We start from the raw sequence: 21,069 nt of genomic DNA, 5'->3' as shown, positions 1-21,069 counted from the left end.
TTTTGGTTCGAAAGATCAAATAGAAGTTGGATTGGTGTAGACCTTTGTACTACTAGATTTCAAAATTTGGAAACAGTCAAATGCAATCTTTCTCATTATATATAAAATATAAACATAATATATTTAAAGAAAATGTAATTTATATAATTTTCACTTAAATAATGCTGACGTCCTCAAGATCGGCCTCATTTCACACTTTTCTGAAGTGGAAGTGTGTTAGAACCATAGGTGCTTCTCATTAAGATACAAATGAAAAGTATCGACTTGACAGAAAAGTGCAAAATGAGGTCAGTCTTGGGATCACTTCAGAATGACTCTTTTGACAAATTATTTGATTGGATCCCCCTATTAGATTGAAACATTATTGATCTAGAATGGGTCAATGAAATATCAAATCAGATCTCAAATCTTTGTTTTAATCCTAAAATACCCAATTGGTTCTATATGATTGATCCAATCCATTGGAGGCCCGGCCCTCTTTGTTTGCCCCGCAAAAAAAGTCTCAGATAAAAATTTTTACAATGATTTGCCGAATGCAGTCGATTGGATGTAAATATTTTTGTGAGTCTCACCGTAAATAACTGTGACATTTCACCAAAAATCATTCAAAAATACTATAAAAATTTGTAGAGCAAAAACCTTCACAAAACCTTATGTTTTTATCTTCTTCTTTTCCACATGATCTAAAAACAATCCAAATTCATCTCTCTCTCTCCACCCTTTTGTCTCTATCTTTCCCCAACATGATTGTTCACATTAAATATAGCCACTTTTTAAGTTGAGGAACACAGAGAGATTCAAAGGTGTGACCTGGGAGCATACCTAATCGCCCTTATCACCTCAGTTAACTCCTAATGGTATGATTCACCCTATATGAGTAGCTTAGTTAGTTAACAATGAATGTGCCACTTAACTAAGTGGTAAGACTTGAGGAGAGTTGATCCCATGACCTAAGGTTTAAATCGCCATTAACCAATAATCCCTTGCTTGCTAGCCAAAAATAATAAATAAAAATTAGATAGTTGACACATTACATATCAACCCACTAATATGGATTATATAAAATATATGCTCATTAGCTCATGTTAAAAGCATGTTTGTATTTGATTTCTACTAATGACAATGATAGGTTTAAAATTTATTTTATTTATTAATTTAGCTTTTTGATTGGTTCAAATTGGAAGATCTTTCAAATGTTGGTTCAAATGGATAATCATCTCTTTCAAATGTTAATCCCTTATGGAAATAAATATTAGTTTATAATTTTTCAATTTGTTTTAAAATGATGGAGTCAACTGTTAATTTCTTTAAATTTTAAATTAGATTTTATAAAAAGAAATAGAATTTTTCAAAGAAAACATAAATTACAATATATATATATATATATATATATATATATATATATATATATATATATATATATATATATATATATATTATTTATATATATTGTGTTTCCAAAATAACCAAGCAAGCACAAAATTCTGCATTGGATACAACCAAGCACTCTAATTGTAAAATTACGTAGAACCCTATAACTACAAAATTTTGCGTTTACACTGATTTACGATGTAAACAAGGAGGGCCTTAGTTAACATGGAAAAGTCAAAAACTAAATAAAAAGAAAATGTAACGCAGGGATCATTAAGTAATTTTCCCTAAATAATAAAATATGCAAGAAACAGTGGACTTTCCTCCGCTTCCCTTCATAAATTTTGATTAATTTGATTGTGATATATAACCGGAGTGGTATTACACTCATACGCACAACGCTAAGGTGATGAATTAAAAAAAAAAAAAAAAAAAAAGAATTGAAAAAAACGGAAGATTAAAAAAAAACAGAGAGAAGAGATCTGAATTATTTTCAATCCGAAGGTTTTCTTCTATCTCAGCAACAATAGAGACAGAGAGATCGTGCGCGAGGATGGCGAATTGCGATATTGTGCGCACACCAGTGGTGTTGCTGTTCTTCTTGATGTGCTGGGTGAGTCATCTTCCTATGAGTCGAGGTATATGGTTGAACGTTCCCGGTTCAGGACCCAAGTGTGTTTCAGAAGAAATTCAAACCAACGTGGTTGTGTTGGCTGATTACACCGTCATCTCTGACTTACCAACCGATTCGATCCCCACCATCTCTGTCAAGGTATATCTAAATTTCCCAATTTTCGTGTTGGTTAGGGTTAAAATTATTTGAATTTTCTATATTTCTATTTTATTGTTAGGGTTAGGATCGTTTACACATTTCGAATCTTGAATTCAATTCAATTGTGTTTTTTTAGGGTTTTATTGCTTTTGAATTTGAATTTTTATTTTTTATTTTGAGGAGATTGGTTATTGAATTTGCTATAATTTTTCACGCATCTATTTTATAGACCTGAATTTGATGGGAAAACCCCCCCTTTTTTTGTAGGCAAAGATAGAAGAAATTTGATGGGAAAAGACCTTTTTTTTTAATAGGCAAAGATATAAGAAATTTATTAATGCGAAGATAGAAGAAATTTGATGCGAAAAAAACCTTCCTTTCTCTGATAAGAAATTTTATTTCTCGGGGTCTATTAGGGGGTCAAATTTATTGTAGAGTAATTATAAAAGCACCACGCAAATTATTAAGGGCAACCTTCACCATAGCCAAATTTTTTGTCTTATATGGGTTAAAAGTTTCAGAATGGGCTGATTTTTGTTCATCGAGATCATCCTCACAAAAAATCAGCTCATTCCGAAACTTGTAGTAACCCCATCAAAATCAGTTTACAAAAAAAGTTGGACGATTTACATTCTTGAACTTGTTTTACTGGGGTTAGAAGTTTCGGAATGGGTTGATTTTTGTTGAGGGTGATTTCCTCATCATATATATCATCCTCACCAAAATTCAACTCATTCCAAAACTTTTAACCCATATAAGACAAAATAATTCGGTTATGGTGTGGGTTGGCCTTATTAATTCGTGGGGTGCTTTTTACAATTACCCTTTATTGTAAGATTGCTAAATTAAAAGGGTGTTGTTAAAGGCACCTCAATTATTACCTAGGGACACCCCATAGCCAAAATTTTGTCTTATATGGGTTAAAAGTTTCGGAATGGGCTGATTTTTAGTGAGGATAATCTCTATGATGAGGAGATCAACCTCACCAAAAATCAACCCAGTCTGAAACTTCTAACCCCATCAAAACAAGTTGAAGAATCGTGAATCGTTCATTTTTTTTTTTTTTTTTTGTAAACCACTTTTGACAGTGTTAGAAGTTTTGTAATAGGCTGATTTTTGGTGAGGATGATCTCCTTACCATAGAGATCATCCTCACCAAAAATCTGCCCATTCCGAAACTTTTAACCCATATAAGGCAAAAAAAATTGGCTATGGGGTGGGTGCCCTAGGTAATAATTGGGGTGCCTTTAACACATCCCAAATTAAAATCCTTTGTAGGAAACAAGTTGGTGGTTGCCTAGAATTTTAATTATCGTTGTATCAACTCTCACATACCTTACCAACTTATCAAGTTGACATGTTAATGTTTAGTTAGAGAGTTTTTGAATGAGGCTTAGGCATGCCTTAAGTCCTAACATCTATGATACATTAATACTTTTATACTTCACCATATTTAGCATGTACCCATATCAACCTGATACAATGTGTAGCTACAAGATTCTGCATGGATAATTCTATGGTAAAATATCTCATTTTCCATGGGTTTTTATTGTTAACGGTTATAACTTTTCATTACTATGTCCATAATAAAATATATATATATAAAATAATATATTGCAACAAATTTATTTTTGATATGTATAAAGATCTATTAAAGAACAAAAGGTAACTGCGTGGTACACTTCATATTTATTCATGCTTCAGGTTGGTCAGTTATGATATTGGACGTTACATCTGATTTAAGATTATTGTACAAAAGTAAACTTACTTTGTGGGTGGGATTTTATGTTTTTGGTTTTAGCTTTTCTCATTGTTGACTACATATTTTCTAAATTTGCATCTTGGATATGAATTTTAACTTTCAATGAGATTTTTAAAAGTTGAATGTCAATATGTTCCCATGAATTATTTTGATGCTTCGTCTCACTAAATTTATATATTGAGATATTAATTTTAAGTCATTAATGGGACCAAGGATGCCTAATAATATTGGTCTGGGAAGTCATTTGTCCTTTATGGTTGATTAAGCATGCTCTCTACGTGTGTGATTTATGTTACATTCATAACTCTTTGGAGGAGTGTACTCATATCACATTTGCTTTCGCCCATATGAATTTTGTTAACCATTGCATGCACAATCTATGTTACCCATATACCATCATTGTCATCAAACCTTATCTCAAAAAGTGGGGGTTGAGTTGACTTGTTTTCGATTCAATTCCATTTTAAGCCATGTCTTCTATTAATCCAGCAGTGTTCATATCCTCTCATGACCTAAATCCGCGTTCTTTTTGGTCTTCCTTGTGCCTTTTTAGAACTTTCAACTTACATATTCCTTTTAATTGGGGCTGCAATCAACCTTCGATGAACATGACTAATGTTGTCCATATATATCTGATGTGCATCAATTATGATATGGGACTTTTACATAAAAGAAACAGCCTCCGAAAAAGGGAGTAGCAGTACAAAATTAATTATTCATTTTTTCTTTAGCACAGCTAAAAATCTAGTATTTTTCTATTTAATTAGTGATAGGGCATGCTTCTCATCTATTTAAATATTCAAGAATTGGTTTAAGTAGGTTCTTAGTTACATGGATTTTTCTTAAGTTTACATATTTATAGGTGTCCAACAAGGCTTTTTGTTCTCCTGAGCCCGAACTATACTTGGATTAGCCTATACTGTTTTTTTTTGTGTGGCTGCAATCATATGAGTCAATGGAGTTCTGCCTCAAGAAAAGCATTTGAGTAATACGAAACACCCTGCAGAGGATACTTTTGCGAAGAATTTGGAGTACAGGTAGGAGAAAGCTTTGATTTTGAAATAGCATAAACTATCTATTTGGATTATTAGTAGGCGGTGGTAGGTGCAAGCAAGCAGCTTGATCTCAGATTCTAGAGATGGTGATTTGGCTTTGAAGTTTGTTGAAGCAAGAAAAGAGGGAAACTCTAACGTGTACTCAGACGAACCAAAGAAGTTAGGTGCGGAAGTTGACAAGTTTTGGGTCAATTGTGACTAAAAAGGAGGGAAGAAAGAAAAAAATGGGGATTATCTTATGGAAAAAGTTCACAAATTAGTGAACAATGATGATCAAAATATTTTGATAGAATATCAAGGATGGGGATTAAGGATATGAGACCGTCAGTGAATATTTTGGTAAGTAGACAAAAAGTCAATATTTTGATGACTATGGCTACTAATTAGAAATGAAATTTGATGTTGTTAAGGCCTTTGGACTTCTTGAGATAGGGGTAGTGATATCTTGAGATAGTTGATACTTGGTACAACAAGAAGTATCTTGATTATGGAGTATATTAGGATTTAATGGTTCTTAATTTGATTGGTAAGAACAAGGGAGATAACTTTGATTGGTTTTAATTGGGGTACATGGCCTTAATTCTCAACCAAAGAGAAGACCCTTGGGCATGCTCTCTACCATACACAAGATGTATTAGCTTCGTGGTTTATGGATGAATACTTAGCATCATAAGATTTTCCTGGAAAAGAGGTGTGGCTGTAAGAGTACTTTTGGCATGTGGCATTTGGTCCAGGCAGGAAGAGAGATGGAACTGGCTAGTAAGGGAATAGAATCCTATATATATTTGGAGAAGTATAATTGAATCAATCTTTCTATGGGTGTGTGCTTTACTTGGAAAAAATACAATTAAGAGTTGTTTTGACAAATTTCTAAGAATATTAAATTTGGAGGTGCATTTATCATGTTTCTCAAATAACCTATCCTTAGTCCTCCTCTGGTTGTTATCCCATGCTTCTAGTTATCAAAGGTAAAGAAATGATGATTGTTTTACCAAACAGGACAACCGAGAAGCCAAAATTATTGTGACATACATGTTTTAAAATAATTAGTACATAGGAGATATCCATTCTTTGGTACTGAAATTTTTACCAAATAGGGTACTTGTTGTACTCGCATTTACTTTTATACCCATAGCATGGACATTTATTTGACGTTAAAAAGGGTATAAAAGTAGATTAATGTAAGTACGATAGTTATTCTGTTTAGTAAAGATGCATTTTTAAAAGAATTAGCATAAAGGGATATCCCCTGTTTGGTAATGAATTGATTTACTAAATAAGGTGAAGCACTTGTATTTTATTAAATTTTCTTTTATATCCTTAACATGGCATTTATTTGAAGTTGAAAAAGGGTATAAAAATAAATTTTCATAAATTCAAGTACAATAGATACCTTATTTGGTAAAAATAGTGACATGGATTTGTTCCCTCTGGTTGTGTGTTCGAAATTGGTGGCCTTCTAACTTACTTTGTTGCACTTTGGGAAACTTTCGTGGGGTCGGGGCGTGCGACTATAAGGTCTAGTCCTATCTGAAAGGGTGAGGGATACCTTGTAACAAATAATAAAAATAAAAACAAAAACAAGTACCCTAGTTGGTAAACTTTGTACCCTATGGAGGATATCCCCTATGTTCTAAATACCCTATGAGGGATATCCCCTGTATTCTAAATAGTTTAGAAATGCGTATGGCATGGTAATTTTAGCTTCTTGTGTTCCCTTTTTTATACTTTCCTCATAAAATGACACTTGTGAGATAAAACCTCAGAAAATTAAATTACAATAAAAATACAAAACCAAAGTGTCAAACAAAAGGTTAGAGAGGAGACTAAAATCAAACTCATTGACTCAGAAAAAACAGTCCAATCTAATGAACTATCAACTACCCCTATAGTTGAAAACCCAGGTCAATTCTTTCTTTCCAAATTGCCATGCTATAGCTAGAACAAGTTTTCCATATGATGTTTCCTTTGGTTGAAAAGGAACAAAGCCTTTGATCTTGAAGCGAATTGATGAACAATCTTGGAAACGCTCAATATATTCCAAAAGTAAGAAAGTGGTGAAGGGCCAGTTATAATCAAATGATCAAAAACTTACTCCTTTTTCCTTCCACAATGAGTGCAATGTTGGAAATTTGGAACTCCCTACTAATTAAATGTTCCATTACATGGAATTTTTCTAGCAGCTGTCTGCATAAAGAAAGAATTTATGATACCCAAAGCTTCTTATCTAGAAAAGGAGGAGCATTAGAATATGTAGGACTTCTACAATGAGATTTGATCGAGAAGTTACCTGTAGAACTCCACACTTACTTTATTATGTGCTTCTGAAGTTTTAGAATGACAAAAACCAAGCATTCCCAATAGAGAAGCCATAGAGTGAACCTCCTAGTTGGTTAAGTTCTTTCCAAGGTCAAGATTCCAAGCCTTCACCCAATTATCCTCAATAAAACGTTGATTGATTGGAGCTTGCTTGAGGTTGTAGGTAGCATTAATAGAAGAAAATTCTGGATGCAAGGGTTTATCTCCACACCACTAATCTTCCTAGGAGAGCCTGAACCTTGATTGAAGTGGATGTCACAGCTAAAAGATTGGAATTTTTTTATATATTTTTTTAAATTACACATGGTATCCCATATCCATTTTGGAATGGGACTAGTCCCTACGGCCACACGCCCCAATCCTATGGAAGTTTCCCAACGTACAACAGGGTAAATTAGGAGGCCACCCAGTTTCGAACGCACGACCAGAGGGAGCAAATCTCTTTAGCTAGTTTTACTAAGGTTTGAAATATCTTTCTAGACACTTGTACCATACGTGGTGCGTCTTTCCCCTTTAGAAGTAGAAGGATTGCTTGCAAGGGTGCCTTGGAGAATGCTTATATATGACTACTTTCGAAGGTAAAAAATTCATAAGTCTTTGTAAGAATGAAAGGCAATGTATTTAGCTTTCTATGAGAACTTATCATTTGGAGTTTTAAAGGAAAATTAACAATAATAAGAAAAAAAGAATACAACCAAAAGAATTTTGTTTCTAGAGAATTTTCAAGGCAAATGACTGGGTTGTCACGTCAGACTTTATTCCTTGCTAATGTAGTGTCTTTCTTGTATGTTGAGGGCTAACATGGCAAACAGACTTCCATCTGATAGAGTACTCCTAGTATTGGCCATTTGGATAGTTTCCTTTGGTTGGCTTTAATACTTTTTTAACTACTGTATTTGAGAGTATTTCTCCAGAGAAGCAACATTGAAATATATATTTTTTTCCTCACGACAGTAAAAGAAACAAAGAGTAGGTGGATAGAAACACAATTTCATTTATCCATCTGAATGAAACTTCTCATGTGAGGATGGGGGCTCTTTGGTCCCACTACCTCAGTTGGCACACATGGAAATCCTTGCCGTGGACGGCAAGGGAATCTGTTTTGTCACTCCATTGCATTCATCGTCATTTATTGATCAGATTTTGATATTAAGAGACATTCTGTAAAATATAATGCTAAGATCACCAGTGAGCATCATGGATAAATCTGTCTGGTAATATGACATTGGTCTTCTGAATGACTCCCTTTTGTCCCATTTGTGACGAGAGCATTTGCCATGCCATTTTGGTATAAATATTGATTTCAAGTGGCTATGCAGATTCTTGTCATTGAATAAATGGGTGACCTTCTTTACTTCCATCTACAAGTTCTTTATGGGGTTTTAATATGCACAAAACAAACTATTTTACTGTAAGGAAATTTATTTAAATAACTATTTTGCAGAAAAGAATGCCAAATGGCTGAAAGCATTAATTAACACAAACATAATGAAGTACATTGTTTTCTGTTTTTGGAGAGACGTAGGAGGGTGAAGGTGGGGTTTTGATCCCAGGATATGAGTCAGGATCTGACTCAAGAATTTTAGCTGTGCCAACATGGAAGTCATATTATCCATGATTGGTATCAAACATCTACCAAGTGTCCACCTCTATAAGGATTAAGGTCTGATTAGTGCAGTCCAGGAAAGCACATGTGGAAAGATGGGCAATGTAAACTCAATAATTTGGGTATACAGGAATTGTTTTTCTGGTTAGAAGTTCGGATGATAAAAAAAAAGGGCGGAGGGCGGGGGGGGGGGGGGGGGGGGGGGGGGGGCGTGGAAGGGTTCAAATGATGAACCCTTGTTTGTTAGGAAAAAGTATCAAGGTGATTCGTGGTAAAATACTTCCCCCAAATCTATGATTTCGATCACAGTGATACCATCTTTGTTTTTTTTTTTTTTGTTTCTCACTTCATTCCTTTGCTAGGCAAGCGAGGTAGTTACTGTTGAAGTCTGTTTTTGAACCCAACCCCATAGTATCAACAAATGCAGGTTCCTTAAATTTTTTATTTTAAAAACCCCACCAACATGAACTTACTGCTTAATCTAAAAGTAGTCCTATGATTTTCTTTAATCCCTGGGAGATTGTACATTTGACTTGAACTGAAGTTGTTGCGTGATAATACATGTATCGAGGGATCACGAAAATCTCATTTCACATTCCAATATTCTCTGTTGAAATATTGTAAAACCATAATTGTGTTTGTCTTGCTCTAGTCCTTATCAAAACAAAAACTTTTCAAAAAAATACTTTTCAAAAAAAAACAAAACAAAACAAAAATCAATCTCGATATTTGGTACCCTGCTCCCTCTCAACCAACCCCCCACCCCCCACCCTCCCAAAACAAAAAAAAAAGAACCCAACCCACAAATGTTGACCTTCAACTTAACCAGACACACATTTGTAACTGTGCCTCATAAATCGATTACCTGGATTAACACACAATTGCTCTAAATACATTCTATCACATTTTTTGTTTTTAGAATGCAAGACATCTTTATTTTTGGCACGATAAATTAAGATTAGGTGTGGAAAAGCCCAAGAGAAACACCTTCAAGAAGAGAACACCTACTTGAAAGCCCGCCGTACATAAAGCAATGCAAGCCTTTTCTCCTTGGTCAGATTTCTGACTTGCACCAATTAGCTAGAAGTATTTAGCAATCCTTGTCATGCCAAAGTGAGGCAGAAGTTTAATTTGTTGCTCTAAAAAAAAAAATTTTTGAGGCACCAAGAGGAGGCAGGCACTATTACTATTAAGTAAGGCCAGAAAACTATATCTAGATCAAGTCATTCTCCACTTTTTCCTTAGAGGAATTTCTATTGGTATGTGAGGTTGCAACTTTCAATATTGACTTGTCAGACAATGTATTTGCTTATCAGTCTTTTTTTGTGAAGATGTTAATTTCTTAAACAATGAAGTTCCGAAGCCTTTGGTGCTTGCAGGTGACGTCACCATATGGGAACACCTTACATCATAAGGAGAACGTGACTACAGGTCAGTTTGCATTCACAACCAGTGAGGCAGGCAATTACTTGGCATGTTTCACGGTGGATGGCCATCATGTGGGCAAAGAAGTAACTGTCAATCTTGACTGGAAAATTGGAATTGCAGCGAGGGATTGGGAATCCGTTGCAAGAAAAGAAAAGATTGAGGTGAGTACTGAAAAAATAATTTTTTTCCCTCTTACCATATGTTTATCAATATTTATGTCTTATCTGTATCATGGCATGCACAATATTTCACTATATAGGGTGTTGAGCTTGAACTAAGGAAACTTGAAGGTGCAGTTGAAGCCATTCATGAGAATTTACTCTTTCTCAAAAGCAGGTAATTGTTTCTTCTCTCTTTTTTTGGTGCCTCCATTTTCTTTATAGAGTAACATTTCATTTGTTCTAAACAAATATTAACTTACAGGGAAGCGGAGATGAGGGAAGTTAGTGAAAAAACGAATGCTAGGGTGGCGTGGTTTAGTATAATGTCTCTGGGTGTTTGCATTGTAGTTTCAGGTTTGCAGTTGTGGCATTTGAAGAGTTTTTTCAGAAAGAAGAAGCTTATCTAGGGTTAGCACTGTAATTTTTTCCTGGTGCAAATGTTACGAGAGTCAAACAATATTTTAGGACCCATTTATATGTATCCTTGTACGAGATTTTTTGTTTTATTATTTTCATGCAAAAATAGGAATTTTTTTTGACATTATTGCACCAAGAAGACGATGTGGTCTTTAACTGCCATTTTAATTTAAAACAGTTGGAAGTATATAACATCTGCCAGTGATTACATATTAAAAAAAATGTAAAACTCATCAATAATAGGAAGATGAGATGACCAACCAAAGTACAGTGAACAAGACAACTAACCCCTCAACATATCCACTACTCATCAATTCAAACAATCTTCATAAAAATCTTTCTTGCTGTCCATAAACAACTTGTATGTTTGGGTTTCCATTAAATGTTGTAAAATGCAATGTTTTTCTATGGGTGTTTGAGAACAATTTGCTTTACAAGTGCTTAGTAGTAATTGTGGAAAATACTTGGAAAATTTCGTGGGTGCTTAGTTTGCCAGAAAAATGAATATATCGTAAATAAATTATTGTTACTAAATATTTGCTATGCAAAAAAAATATTTTATTAGACAGGATCCACCCACCTACAAGCTTTCCCTCTTTTTTCTTTTTTTTTTCACGAGGTTGTACACATGGGATCACTTTATGGTGGTGCAACCAAGCACCTGCAAATAACAAACTCCTGAAAAGTTTTGCAATTACGGCATTTTATTTGCAATTGTATTTTTGCTTGTCCATGTGTATAGTTTGGTTGTTTTTCCTTTCACTTTATACTATGGCTTGACTAGTCTAATTCATTCTTCTCACAACTTCTAATGCTTGACTAGTGAATGGCATATGTCTTCTAATGCTTGACTAGTGAATGGCATATGTCCTTGCGTGCACATGAGTAGCTAAAATTAGTATTTATGTAATGTTAGAATTGTCCTTATAACTAATTTTAGAAATTTCAAATAGATAGTTTGGCTTTAAAACATGTATCATTTGGGGAATTTTTAATTTAAAAGTTAACAAATTCGTATTTGCATCAACAGTAGTCACCATTCTCTTATTATAATAGCAAAAATATTATAGTGGTCTGGATGCATGGCAGACTGGCTATGTGATTAAATAGTGCAATGAGAGATTAATAAAGATCCCAAAGGGAAAAGCAACGCAAAGAAATTTTTGTAGAGTGATGAGAATAAGTGCGCACAGTGGGAATGTGAGTCGTTAAGTTCCTTTGGTATATAACATGTGGAACATGGTTTTAAGTTACCAAGCGAGGTCTCATTGATGAACAAGTGATTTTCAACTTATGAACTGATTTGGTAAGGTCACTAGGAGCTGTTGTACAATGGAAGGGTTTATGTTAACTTTGAAGATTAATAGGAATGTTTTTTTGGAAATTCATGATCAGTTGTATAATATTTGAAATGTTTTTTTTTTTAATTTTTTGTTATCAGTTAATATTTGAAATGTTGAATCCAATATTAGTTGTTTTGTAAAGTTCAAAATGTTTTAAAATGGAAATTTTGTTTTTATAATATGGGCCAAGAGAGAAAATGCTAGATTTTCTATTATATTAGCCCACATGATATGGGTTTCCAGAATGCTTGGATTCTCTAAATTCTGAAAATCTTAGTACAAGTTAATATAGAAAATAAAATATTTATATTATTTACAATTTAATTTTTTTTTAAATTACAAAATCAAATCATGGGACAAAATCGACTTATTTTTCGGAAAACACGTACTCCAAACTAATAACAAAGTCGGTAAAAAGTCGTTAAGGTAAATAAGTTGTTTCTTCCCCTAAATGGTTAACAGGTATAGGGTGAAAAACCCATTTTACCATACGATAATGCATAGGAGTAAGGGGGTTATTAAGGGTATTTTAGTGTGAAAGAAAATACCACTACACAACTCCCTAACAACTAAAAGCGTGCTTTGATAATTTTGAGATCTCCCGATCCTTGAATTGGTAATTTCTCTTTCATTAATGGATTAGAATGGAGGTACTCTTAGTAGCCCTCTGTCTACCATATGAATTTGAGTTGAGATAAACTGATACAGTTGACTTTGCAGTGCATAGAATCATAGATCTTATTTTTCGGGACACATACGGAAAAAAAATCTATGAATCTGTGCACATCCACATCAATCGCGTTAGTTAACTAGATCAGTTTATCATTAATCTATGAATAATGATTTCTTGACATATGTCCTCCCTCATCATAGAATCATCCTCGGGATTCACATAATCAAAAATCATTTTCTTATGTATCCCGAGGAAAATGATCTATGATTTTGAGATGGGGGTGTATGTCAGAAGGGGGCGTCATATTAACAATTATTAATCTGTTCAATCTTAACAAGAAAACAAGCCCTTTTGCAAGTAATGGAGACAGGAAAAGGTGGGCCAAGAGAATATAACAAACCATTAGTAAATCTTGGATTAACTGTAGACATCTAAAGCAAATGAAAGCCTTAAAGATTTAACATAGACACAAAAGTGGCAATTTATGTTTATGTTTTTATTTTTATCAATCATCATCTTAAAATGTTTGATGAAATGCCCACTCAAAAAAGTATTATGGTGGTTCAGCTTACCTTCCAAATCATTCTGCGTTGGACTCCCCTTTCCTTACTGTGTTAACTGGCCTTATAATGGCAGTATTTTACTGATCCTCCTAAGCTCTTGTGCGACCTCCATCATCGTTGGTCTTTCTTCAGGATTTTCTCTAAGGCATCTCAGAGCAATCTCTACACATGCCATTGACTGCTCTATATTTCCTTCTTTCAAAATATTGGACTTCAAATATTGCTCAGTAAACCAATGCTTAGGCAAATCTGGATGACCCATTGATGTTGAATCATTGTACCTACTTCGATCCAAGCCCATCATATTTGAAACCTCTCCCTCAATATCAACAGCATAATTTCCTGTTAACACCTCAAGCAATACAGCTCCAAAACTATAAACATCACTCTTCTCCGTGAATCGACCAGCTATGCAATCAGGATCAATGTAACCCCAAGTCCCTACAACTGGTGCTACGACGTGTGTTTCACCCAATGGAATTGTTAATGCAAATGTGAAATCGGGTAGTTTGGCCACATAGTGTCGGTCCACGAAAATATTGTAAGATTTTATACCTCTATGGATGATAGGTTTGGATCCTGATGTGTGCAGATATGTAACTGCACTGGCAATATCGATCGTGATCATTAATTTCTTCTCCCATGGTAACATTTCTTTCGCGGGGAGATATTCTTCCCTGTTCTTACATATATGATCTGATAGTGTACTAGTTCCTACAAATTCATATACAAGCACAGGAAATTGAGTCTCTAAGCAACAGCCGAAGAATTTCACGATGTTATTGTGATTGCTCATTTGGGATGCGATAACGATTTCGTTTATGATCTGTTCGATTTCAATAATTTCTTCGTTAAATTTCTTGACTGAAATTTCTCGATCTTGTTCGTATGTTCCCTTATACAAATTGTAAGGACCTTCTTTATGAAACATTTTTCGGGGATCGTAATTGTTGGTTGCTCTTTTTAGCTCTTTTTCAGAGAAGATTTTGATTGGATTATGTTCTCGATCACAAGATTTGATCTGTTCCTCTAATAGCTGACTTCCGTTCTTAATGAAGAATCTCTTTTCTTTTGATTCATTTTTCTTTGCATCTCTTGAACACCAAGATCCCAAGAAATTCAAATAAATAAATAATAAACAGAAATTTAGAACAATTTTCAAATAAATAAATAAAAACTATTCAATAAGAACCATTTTAATAGATAAAAATAGTACCTTTTTCCGTTCATAGTGATCTGAAAATGAAAGAAGAAAAGGAAGAAGAAGCCTCAAAATACAATAATGAAGCCTTAAATGCTTCAATTCTTGCGTTTTTAGGAGGATGGGTAATGGATCAGAGCTTCACATAAAAGGTTTCAACTTTCCCCAAGAGAGCTTTAGTCAATACTTGGGATATCTTGTTTTTTTATAGGACTTTTCCAGTATTTTTTTCTTTTTAAAATGGTGAAATTTTCAAAACCAAGTAGAGTCTATATGTCATTTATGACTTTTGGAAAAAGAGTAGCGTTCAATGGCCAACAGTTTGGCAAACATTTTGGCAAACACATTTTTCAAAACATGGGTTAGAGGTCTTGGAATGGGCTGATTTTTGGTGAGGATGATCTCTATGGTGAGGAGATCATCATCACCAAAAATCAGCCCATTCCAAAACTTCTAACCTCATCAAAAATGGTTTACAAAAAATGACGGTTCACGATTTTTCAACTTGTAAAATGGGGCTAGAAGTTTTGGAATGAGCTGATTTTTGGTGAGGATGATCTCCTCACCGTAGAGATCATCCTCACCAAAAATCAGCCCATTCCAAGACCTCTAACCCATGTTTTGAAAAAGTGTTTGCCAAAATGTTTGCCAAACTGTTGGCCACGGATAGGGACCCTCGGAAAAAATAGATAAATATCTCTTGCCATCATTTATTGTTGCTTATAATAATAAGAGCCTCGGGGATAAAGGTTCCTGTAAGAAAAAGTATCTTTTTTCTACTCTCCTCTTACTATTTTTTCAGTCGTGATAAAATGAGGCGCTGACAATTACGTGGTCTATACATGGTTGATGCGGCAAGTGCACAAAATCATAGACCTTTTCCTTCGGGATAAATAAGGAAAAACATCTATGGTTTTGTGTACTTGCCACATCAACTGCATATGTGGCAGTGTGTCATTTTATCATTAGTCTTATTTTTTTGGATTTAGAAGGTGGCATGTGCAAAAGGCACATGTAATACAAAAATTATTTTAATATTTTGTAAGTAGGACTATTAATGGATCGTATCAGAGGTCTGATCCGATTCATTTCCATCTAATAACTTCAAGTCTGGATCACTGATTTGGATTTTGATAAGGATTCAATCTGATAAGGTTGTGATCCGATATTGTATATGATCTAGATTAACAATGTCCTGATCTGATTAGGACCTAATCCAATATGGGGGGAAGGGGGTTCAGGTGCCAACTATTTGGCTAACACATTTTTTCCTACATGGGCTAGAAGTTTTGAAATAGGCTGATTTTTGGTGAAGATGATATCTATGATAAGGAGATCATCCTCACCAAAAATCAGCCGATTCTAAAACTTCTAATCCCATGTTTATAAGTTAAAGAATCGTGGACCGTTCATTCTTTGTAAACCACTTTTGATGGATTTAGAAATGTGGACCGTTGATTTTTTTACCAATAATTTGTAAACTACTTTTGATGGATTTAGAAATTTTAGATTGGGCTGATTTTTTTTCTTTTGTGAGAATGATCTTCTCATGATAGAGGTTATCCTCACAAAAAATCAACTAAATCCGAAACTTCTAACCCATATTTTGAAAAATGATTGTTTTTACTTATGTCCCTTGAATTCCCCTCATATATATATATATATATATATATATCATGAGAAGATCATTCTCACAAAAAAATCAGATAGATAGATAGATATATATATATATATATGGGTCCCGTTCGCCACCCTTAGTTTTACCACACACTTTAACAAACGCGTTTTGTCTTACATGGGTTAGAAGTTTCGGAATGAGCTGATTTTTGGTGAGGATGATCTCTATGGTGAGGAGATCATCCTCACCAAAAATCAGCTCATTCCAAAACTTCTAACCCCATCAAAATTGATTTACAAAAAATGGACGGTCCACAATTTTTCAACGTGTAAACATGGGGCTAAACATTTCGGAATGGGCTGATTTTTGGGGAGGATGATCTTCTAATCATAGAGATCATCCTCACCAAAAATCAGCTCATTCCAAAACTTCTAACCCATGTAGGACAAAAAACGTTTGTTAAAGTGTGTGGTAAAACTTAGGGTGTTGAACATTTCCCTATATATATATATATATAGGGTCCCGTTCGCCACCCTTAGTTTTACCACACTTTAACAAACGCGTTTTGTCTTACATGGGTTAGAAGTTTCGGAATGAGCTGATTTTTGGTGAGGATGATCTCTACACCATAGAGATCATCCTCACCAAAAATCAGCTCATTCCAAAACTTCTAACCCCATCAAAATTGATTTACAAAAAATGAACGGTCCACGATTTTTCAATGTGTAAACATGGGGCTAAACATTTCGGAATGGGCTGATTTTTGGGGAGGATGATCTTCTAATCATAGAGATCATCCTCACCAAAAATCAACTCATTCCAAAACTTCTAACCCATGTAGGACAAAAAACGTTTGTTAAAGTGTGTGGTAAAACTTAGGGTGCTGAACATTTCCCATATATATATAGGGAAATGTTCAGCACCCTAAGTTTTACCACACACTTTAACAAACGTTTTTTGTCCTACATGGGTTAGAAGTTTTGGAATGGGCTGATTTTTGGTGAGGATGATCTCTATGGTGAGGAGATCATCCTCCCCAAAAATCAGCTCATTCCGAAATGTTTAGCCCCATGTTTACACGTTGAAAAATCGTGGACCGTCCATTTTTTGTAAACCATTTTTGATGGGTTAGAAGTTTTGGAATGAGCTGATTTTTGGTGAGGATGATCTCCTCACCATAGAGATCATCCTCTCCAAAAATCAGCCCATTCCAAAACTTCTAACCCATGTAAGACAAAACACGTTTGTTAAAGTGTGTGGTAAAGCTTAGGGTGCTGAACGGGACCCATATATATATATATATATAGATCATTCTCACAAAAAAATCAGATAGATATATATATATATATATATATATATATATATATATATATATATATATATATATATATATATATATATATGTGGATGGCGTTATTATGACCCCCATTACGACCCTCATTACGACTCACCGTTTGTCTTATATGGGCAAAAATATTTGGAATGGGCTGATTTTTTGGGAGGATGATCTCTGTGATGAGGGGATCATCCTGGCAAAAAAATTCATCCCAATCCAAAACTTCTAACCCCATCAAAATTGATTTACAAAAATTGGATGGTCTAAAATTTTTCAACTTGTAAACATGGTGCTAGAAGTTTCATAATGAGCTGATTTTTGACAAGGATGATCTCCTCACCATATAGATCATCCTCACAAAAAATTTATATATGGGTCGGGTTCCGTAGACCCCCATTACGACCCCCTTTGCGACACACCATTTTGTCTTATATGGGCAAAAATGTTTGGAATGGGCTGATTTTTTGTGAGGATGATCTCTATGGTGAGGAGATCATCCTTGCCAAAAATCAGCTCATTATGAAACTTCTAGCACCATGTTTACAAATTGAAAAATTTTAGACCGTCCAATTTTTGTAAATCAATTTTGATGGGGTTAGAAGTTTTGGAATGGGATGATTTTTTTGCCAGGATGATCCCCTCATCACAGAGATCATCCTCACAAAAAATCAGCCCATTCCAAACATTTTTGCCCATATAAGACAAACAGTGAGTCGTAATATATATATAGGATGGCGTTATTATGACCCCCATTACGACTCACTGTTTGTCTTATATGGGCAAAAATGTTTGGAATGGGCTGATTTTTTGTGAGGATGATCTCTGTGATGAGGGGATCATCCTGGCAAAAAATCATCCCATTCCAAAACTTCTAACCCCATCAAAATTGATTTACAAAAATTGGACGGTCTAAAATTTTTCAACTTGTAAACATGGGGCTAGAAGTTTCATAATGAGCTGATTTTTGGCAAGGATGATTTCCTCACCATAAAGATCATCCTCACAAAAAATCAGCCCATTCCAAACATTTTTTCCCATATAAGACAAAACAGTGTGTTGCAATGTGAGTCGTAATAGGGGTATACGGAACCCGATCCTATATATATATGATCTTCTCATGATAGAGATCATCCTCATAAAAAATCAATTAAATCCGAAACTTCTAACCCATATTTTGAAAAATGATTGTTTTAACTTATGTCCCTTGAATTCCCCTCATATATATATATATATATCATGAGAAGATCATTCTCACAAAAAAAATCAGATATATATATATATATATATGGACATCATTCGGTGGACAAAATTGTAGAGAGCACATTCTCACAAAAATCATCAGCCCATTCCGAAACTTCTAATCTCATGAAAAATGATTACAAACTAATGATTAAAAATTGACGGTCCACGATTCTTCAACTCATAAATTAGGGTTAGAAATTTTTTAGTGGACTGATTTTTTATGAAGATGATCTCCTCACTATGGAGATGACCTCACAAAAAATCAATTAATTCCAAAACTTTTAACTCATATAGGATAAAATGCTTTGTCCATTGAACCTGACCCTATATATATAATATATAAATATACAAAGATTATTTAGTTTTTGTACATTAAATTCGGTTTGGTCCGATCCGGATCCAATCCTATTGTTATTGATTGGGTTTGGATCCTAATATTGAGATTTGATAAAACCCAATTCGATACTTAACATCACAAAAATTTCTAAAACTGTTTTCTTTATACTTCAACACCTCTTCACGAACAAAGGCTGAAGCAGTTCTACTAGGTGTAGCCGTGTAGGTGGTCTGTGGCCCTCTACAAAATATTTCATATACAAAATTGTGGGATAAAAAACTCTTTCACAATTGCAGGCTGAGCTCCATGTGGATGTGTTTGGCCATCACAAAATATTTTTAGAGAGATTTATCTGACAGATCAATTTGTTGCAATTTATCAATTTGTTACTTAACTCTACTAGCATGACTAGACCAAGTAAGATTTCTAAAATTACTAAGGATTGTCAGGCCCGCATGGTTGTGGCACTACAGACTTTTTAGATTTCATCAAAAACTTAGATTCAGAAAAGTAGAATAATAGACGAGAACCAAACTCTTAAATTTAAAATTTAAATTCAATGGTTAAAATTAAGGTTATTTGAAAAATTAAAGAATTGAAAGTTCAAAAACATTTTATCTACAACCCTCGGGCATTAGACCATGGTTTTGGAGTGCCAGTTTAAGGGTTAGACACAATGTGAAAAAAGCTCACATTTGACAACCTTAGGCCGTCAAATTTCATAAAATTCGATAGATCAAGGCGTCGAATTTTTTATTGTCAAATATTTTTTTTCCGACGGGTCAAACAGCTAAAAGCGTGCTTTGATAATTTTGAGATCTCCCGACGCTTGAATTGGTAATTTCTCTTTCATTAATGGATTAGAATGGAGGTACTCTTAGCCCTCTCTCTACCATATGAATTTGAGTTGAGATACTCTGATAATGTTGACTTTGCAATGCACATAATCATAGATCTTATTCTTCGGGACACACAAGGAAAAATATCTATGATTCTGTGCACATCCCCATCAAGTGCGTTAGTTAACTATATCAATTTATCATTAGTCTATGAATAATGATTTCCTAACGCCTCCTTTGACATTCGTTCCCGTCATAGAATCATTCTCGAAATTCACATTATCAAAAATCATTTTCATATGTATCTCGAGGCAAATGATCTATGATTCTGAGATGGGGGTGCATGTCAGAGGGGGGCATCATATTATTATGTGTCTAAAAATTATTAGTATGTTCAATCTTAACAAGAAAACACGCCCCTTTGCAAGTAATGGAAAGGAGAAGGTAAGCCAAGAGAATATAACAAACCATTAGTAAAACTTAGATTGATGATCAATATCTAGCCAAATGGGTTAGGAAGCCTAATTGTAATAGAACTCTTGGCTCTCTATCTCCAGTTGTCCACGTTATAAATATAGGATCAATCCTAGCCTATTCATTTCTATCAAGAAAACACGCTCTTTTTCAAATGGGGGAGACATGAGTAGGTGAGCTAGGAGAACACCAAACTATTAGTAAAGAATAATGCTGAAGTGACCTCAAGATCATAACACATGTGGCACGTCGTGATGTGAGAGTGTGTAAGAACCATAGATGCTTTTGATGCATTTTATTGAGATACGAGTCAAAAGCATCTATGATTCCTACACACTTTCTTGTTAGGTTATGTGATATGAGGTACAATCTTGACGTCACTCCAGCACGACTCATTAGTAAAGCTTAGATTGACCGTCTGTCATGATTTACTAGTTTAACAAAATTAGGGATTTAGTAAACAATATCCCATTTAATCCAAACGAATGGGTTAGTAAGGGAGACGTCAGAGAGAGAGAGAGAGAGAGAGAGAGGAGAAGATGAGCCAAAAAG

At 34.4% G+C, this 21,069-nt stretch overlaps 2 protein-coding genes across 2 annotated transcripts; one reads left to right on the top strand and one right to left on the bottom strand.

Moving 5' to 3' along the window:
- The first annotated feature begins 1,773 nt into the window (after nucleotides 1–1,773).
- Nucleotides 1,774–11,015, top strand: LOC147401705 (transmembrane emp24 domain-containing protein p24delta4-like). Its single transcript, XM_086443072.1, has 4 exons — nucleotides 1,774–2,143; nucleotides 10,265–10,474; nucleotides 10,573–10,649; nucleotides 10,737–11,015. Exons 1-4 carry the CDS (start codon nucleotides 1,925–1,927, stop codon nucleotides 10,879–10,881), a joined length of 651 nt encoding a protein of 216 aa, XP_086299198.1. The 5' UTR covers nucleotides 1,774–1,924; the 3' UTR covers nucleotides 10,882–11,015.
- A 2,316-nt stretch (nucleotides 11,016–13,331) lies between these two features.
- Nucleotides 13,332–14,921, bottom strand: LOC147401704 (serine/threonine-protein kinase ZRK1-like). The gene is made up of 2 exons (XM_086443071.1): nucleotides 14,687–14,921; nucleotides 13,332–14,564 (listed from the first exon to the last, which is right to left on the bottom strand). The coding sequence occupies exons 1-2, from the start codon at nucleotides 14,698–14,700 to the stop codon at nucleotides 13,532–13,534; spliced, it is 1,047 nt and encodes a 348-aa protein (XP_086299197.1). The 5' UTR covers nucleotides 14,701–14,921; the 3' UTR covers nucleotides 13,332–13,531.
- Nucleotides 14,922–21,069: the final 6,148 nt, after the last annotated feature.

This window comes from Akebia trifoliata, chromosome 5, assembly GCF_017979445.1.
Source record: "Akebia trifoliata isolate Shusen 1 chromosome 5, ASM1797944v1, whole genome shotgun sequence".
NCBI lineage: Eukaryota > Viridiplantae > Streptophyta > Magnoliopsida > Ranunculales > Lardizabalaceae > Akebia > Akebia trifoliata.
The sequence above is the reverse complement of the archived record's forward strand: the minus strand, read 5'-3'. Positions and strand labels throughout refer to the sequence as shown.

Coding starts and splice junctions, on each gene's coding strand:
- LOC147401705 (XM_086443072.1), top strand. CDS start 1,925: ATGGCGAATTGCGATATTGTGCGCACACCAGTGGTGTTGCTGTTCTTC. Junction 10,475..10,572: donor CAAGAAAAGAAAAGATTGAG/GTGAGTACTGAA, acceptor TTCACTATATAG/GGTGTTGAGCTTGAACTAAG. Junction 10,650..10,736: donor TTACTCTTTCTCAAAAGCAG/GTAATTGTTTCT, acceptor ATTAACTTACAG/GGAAGCGGAGATGAGGGAAG.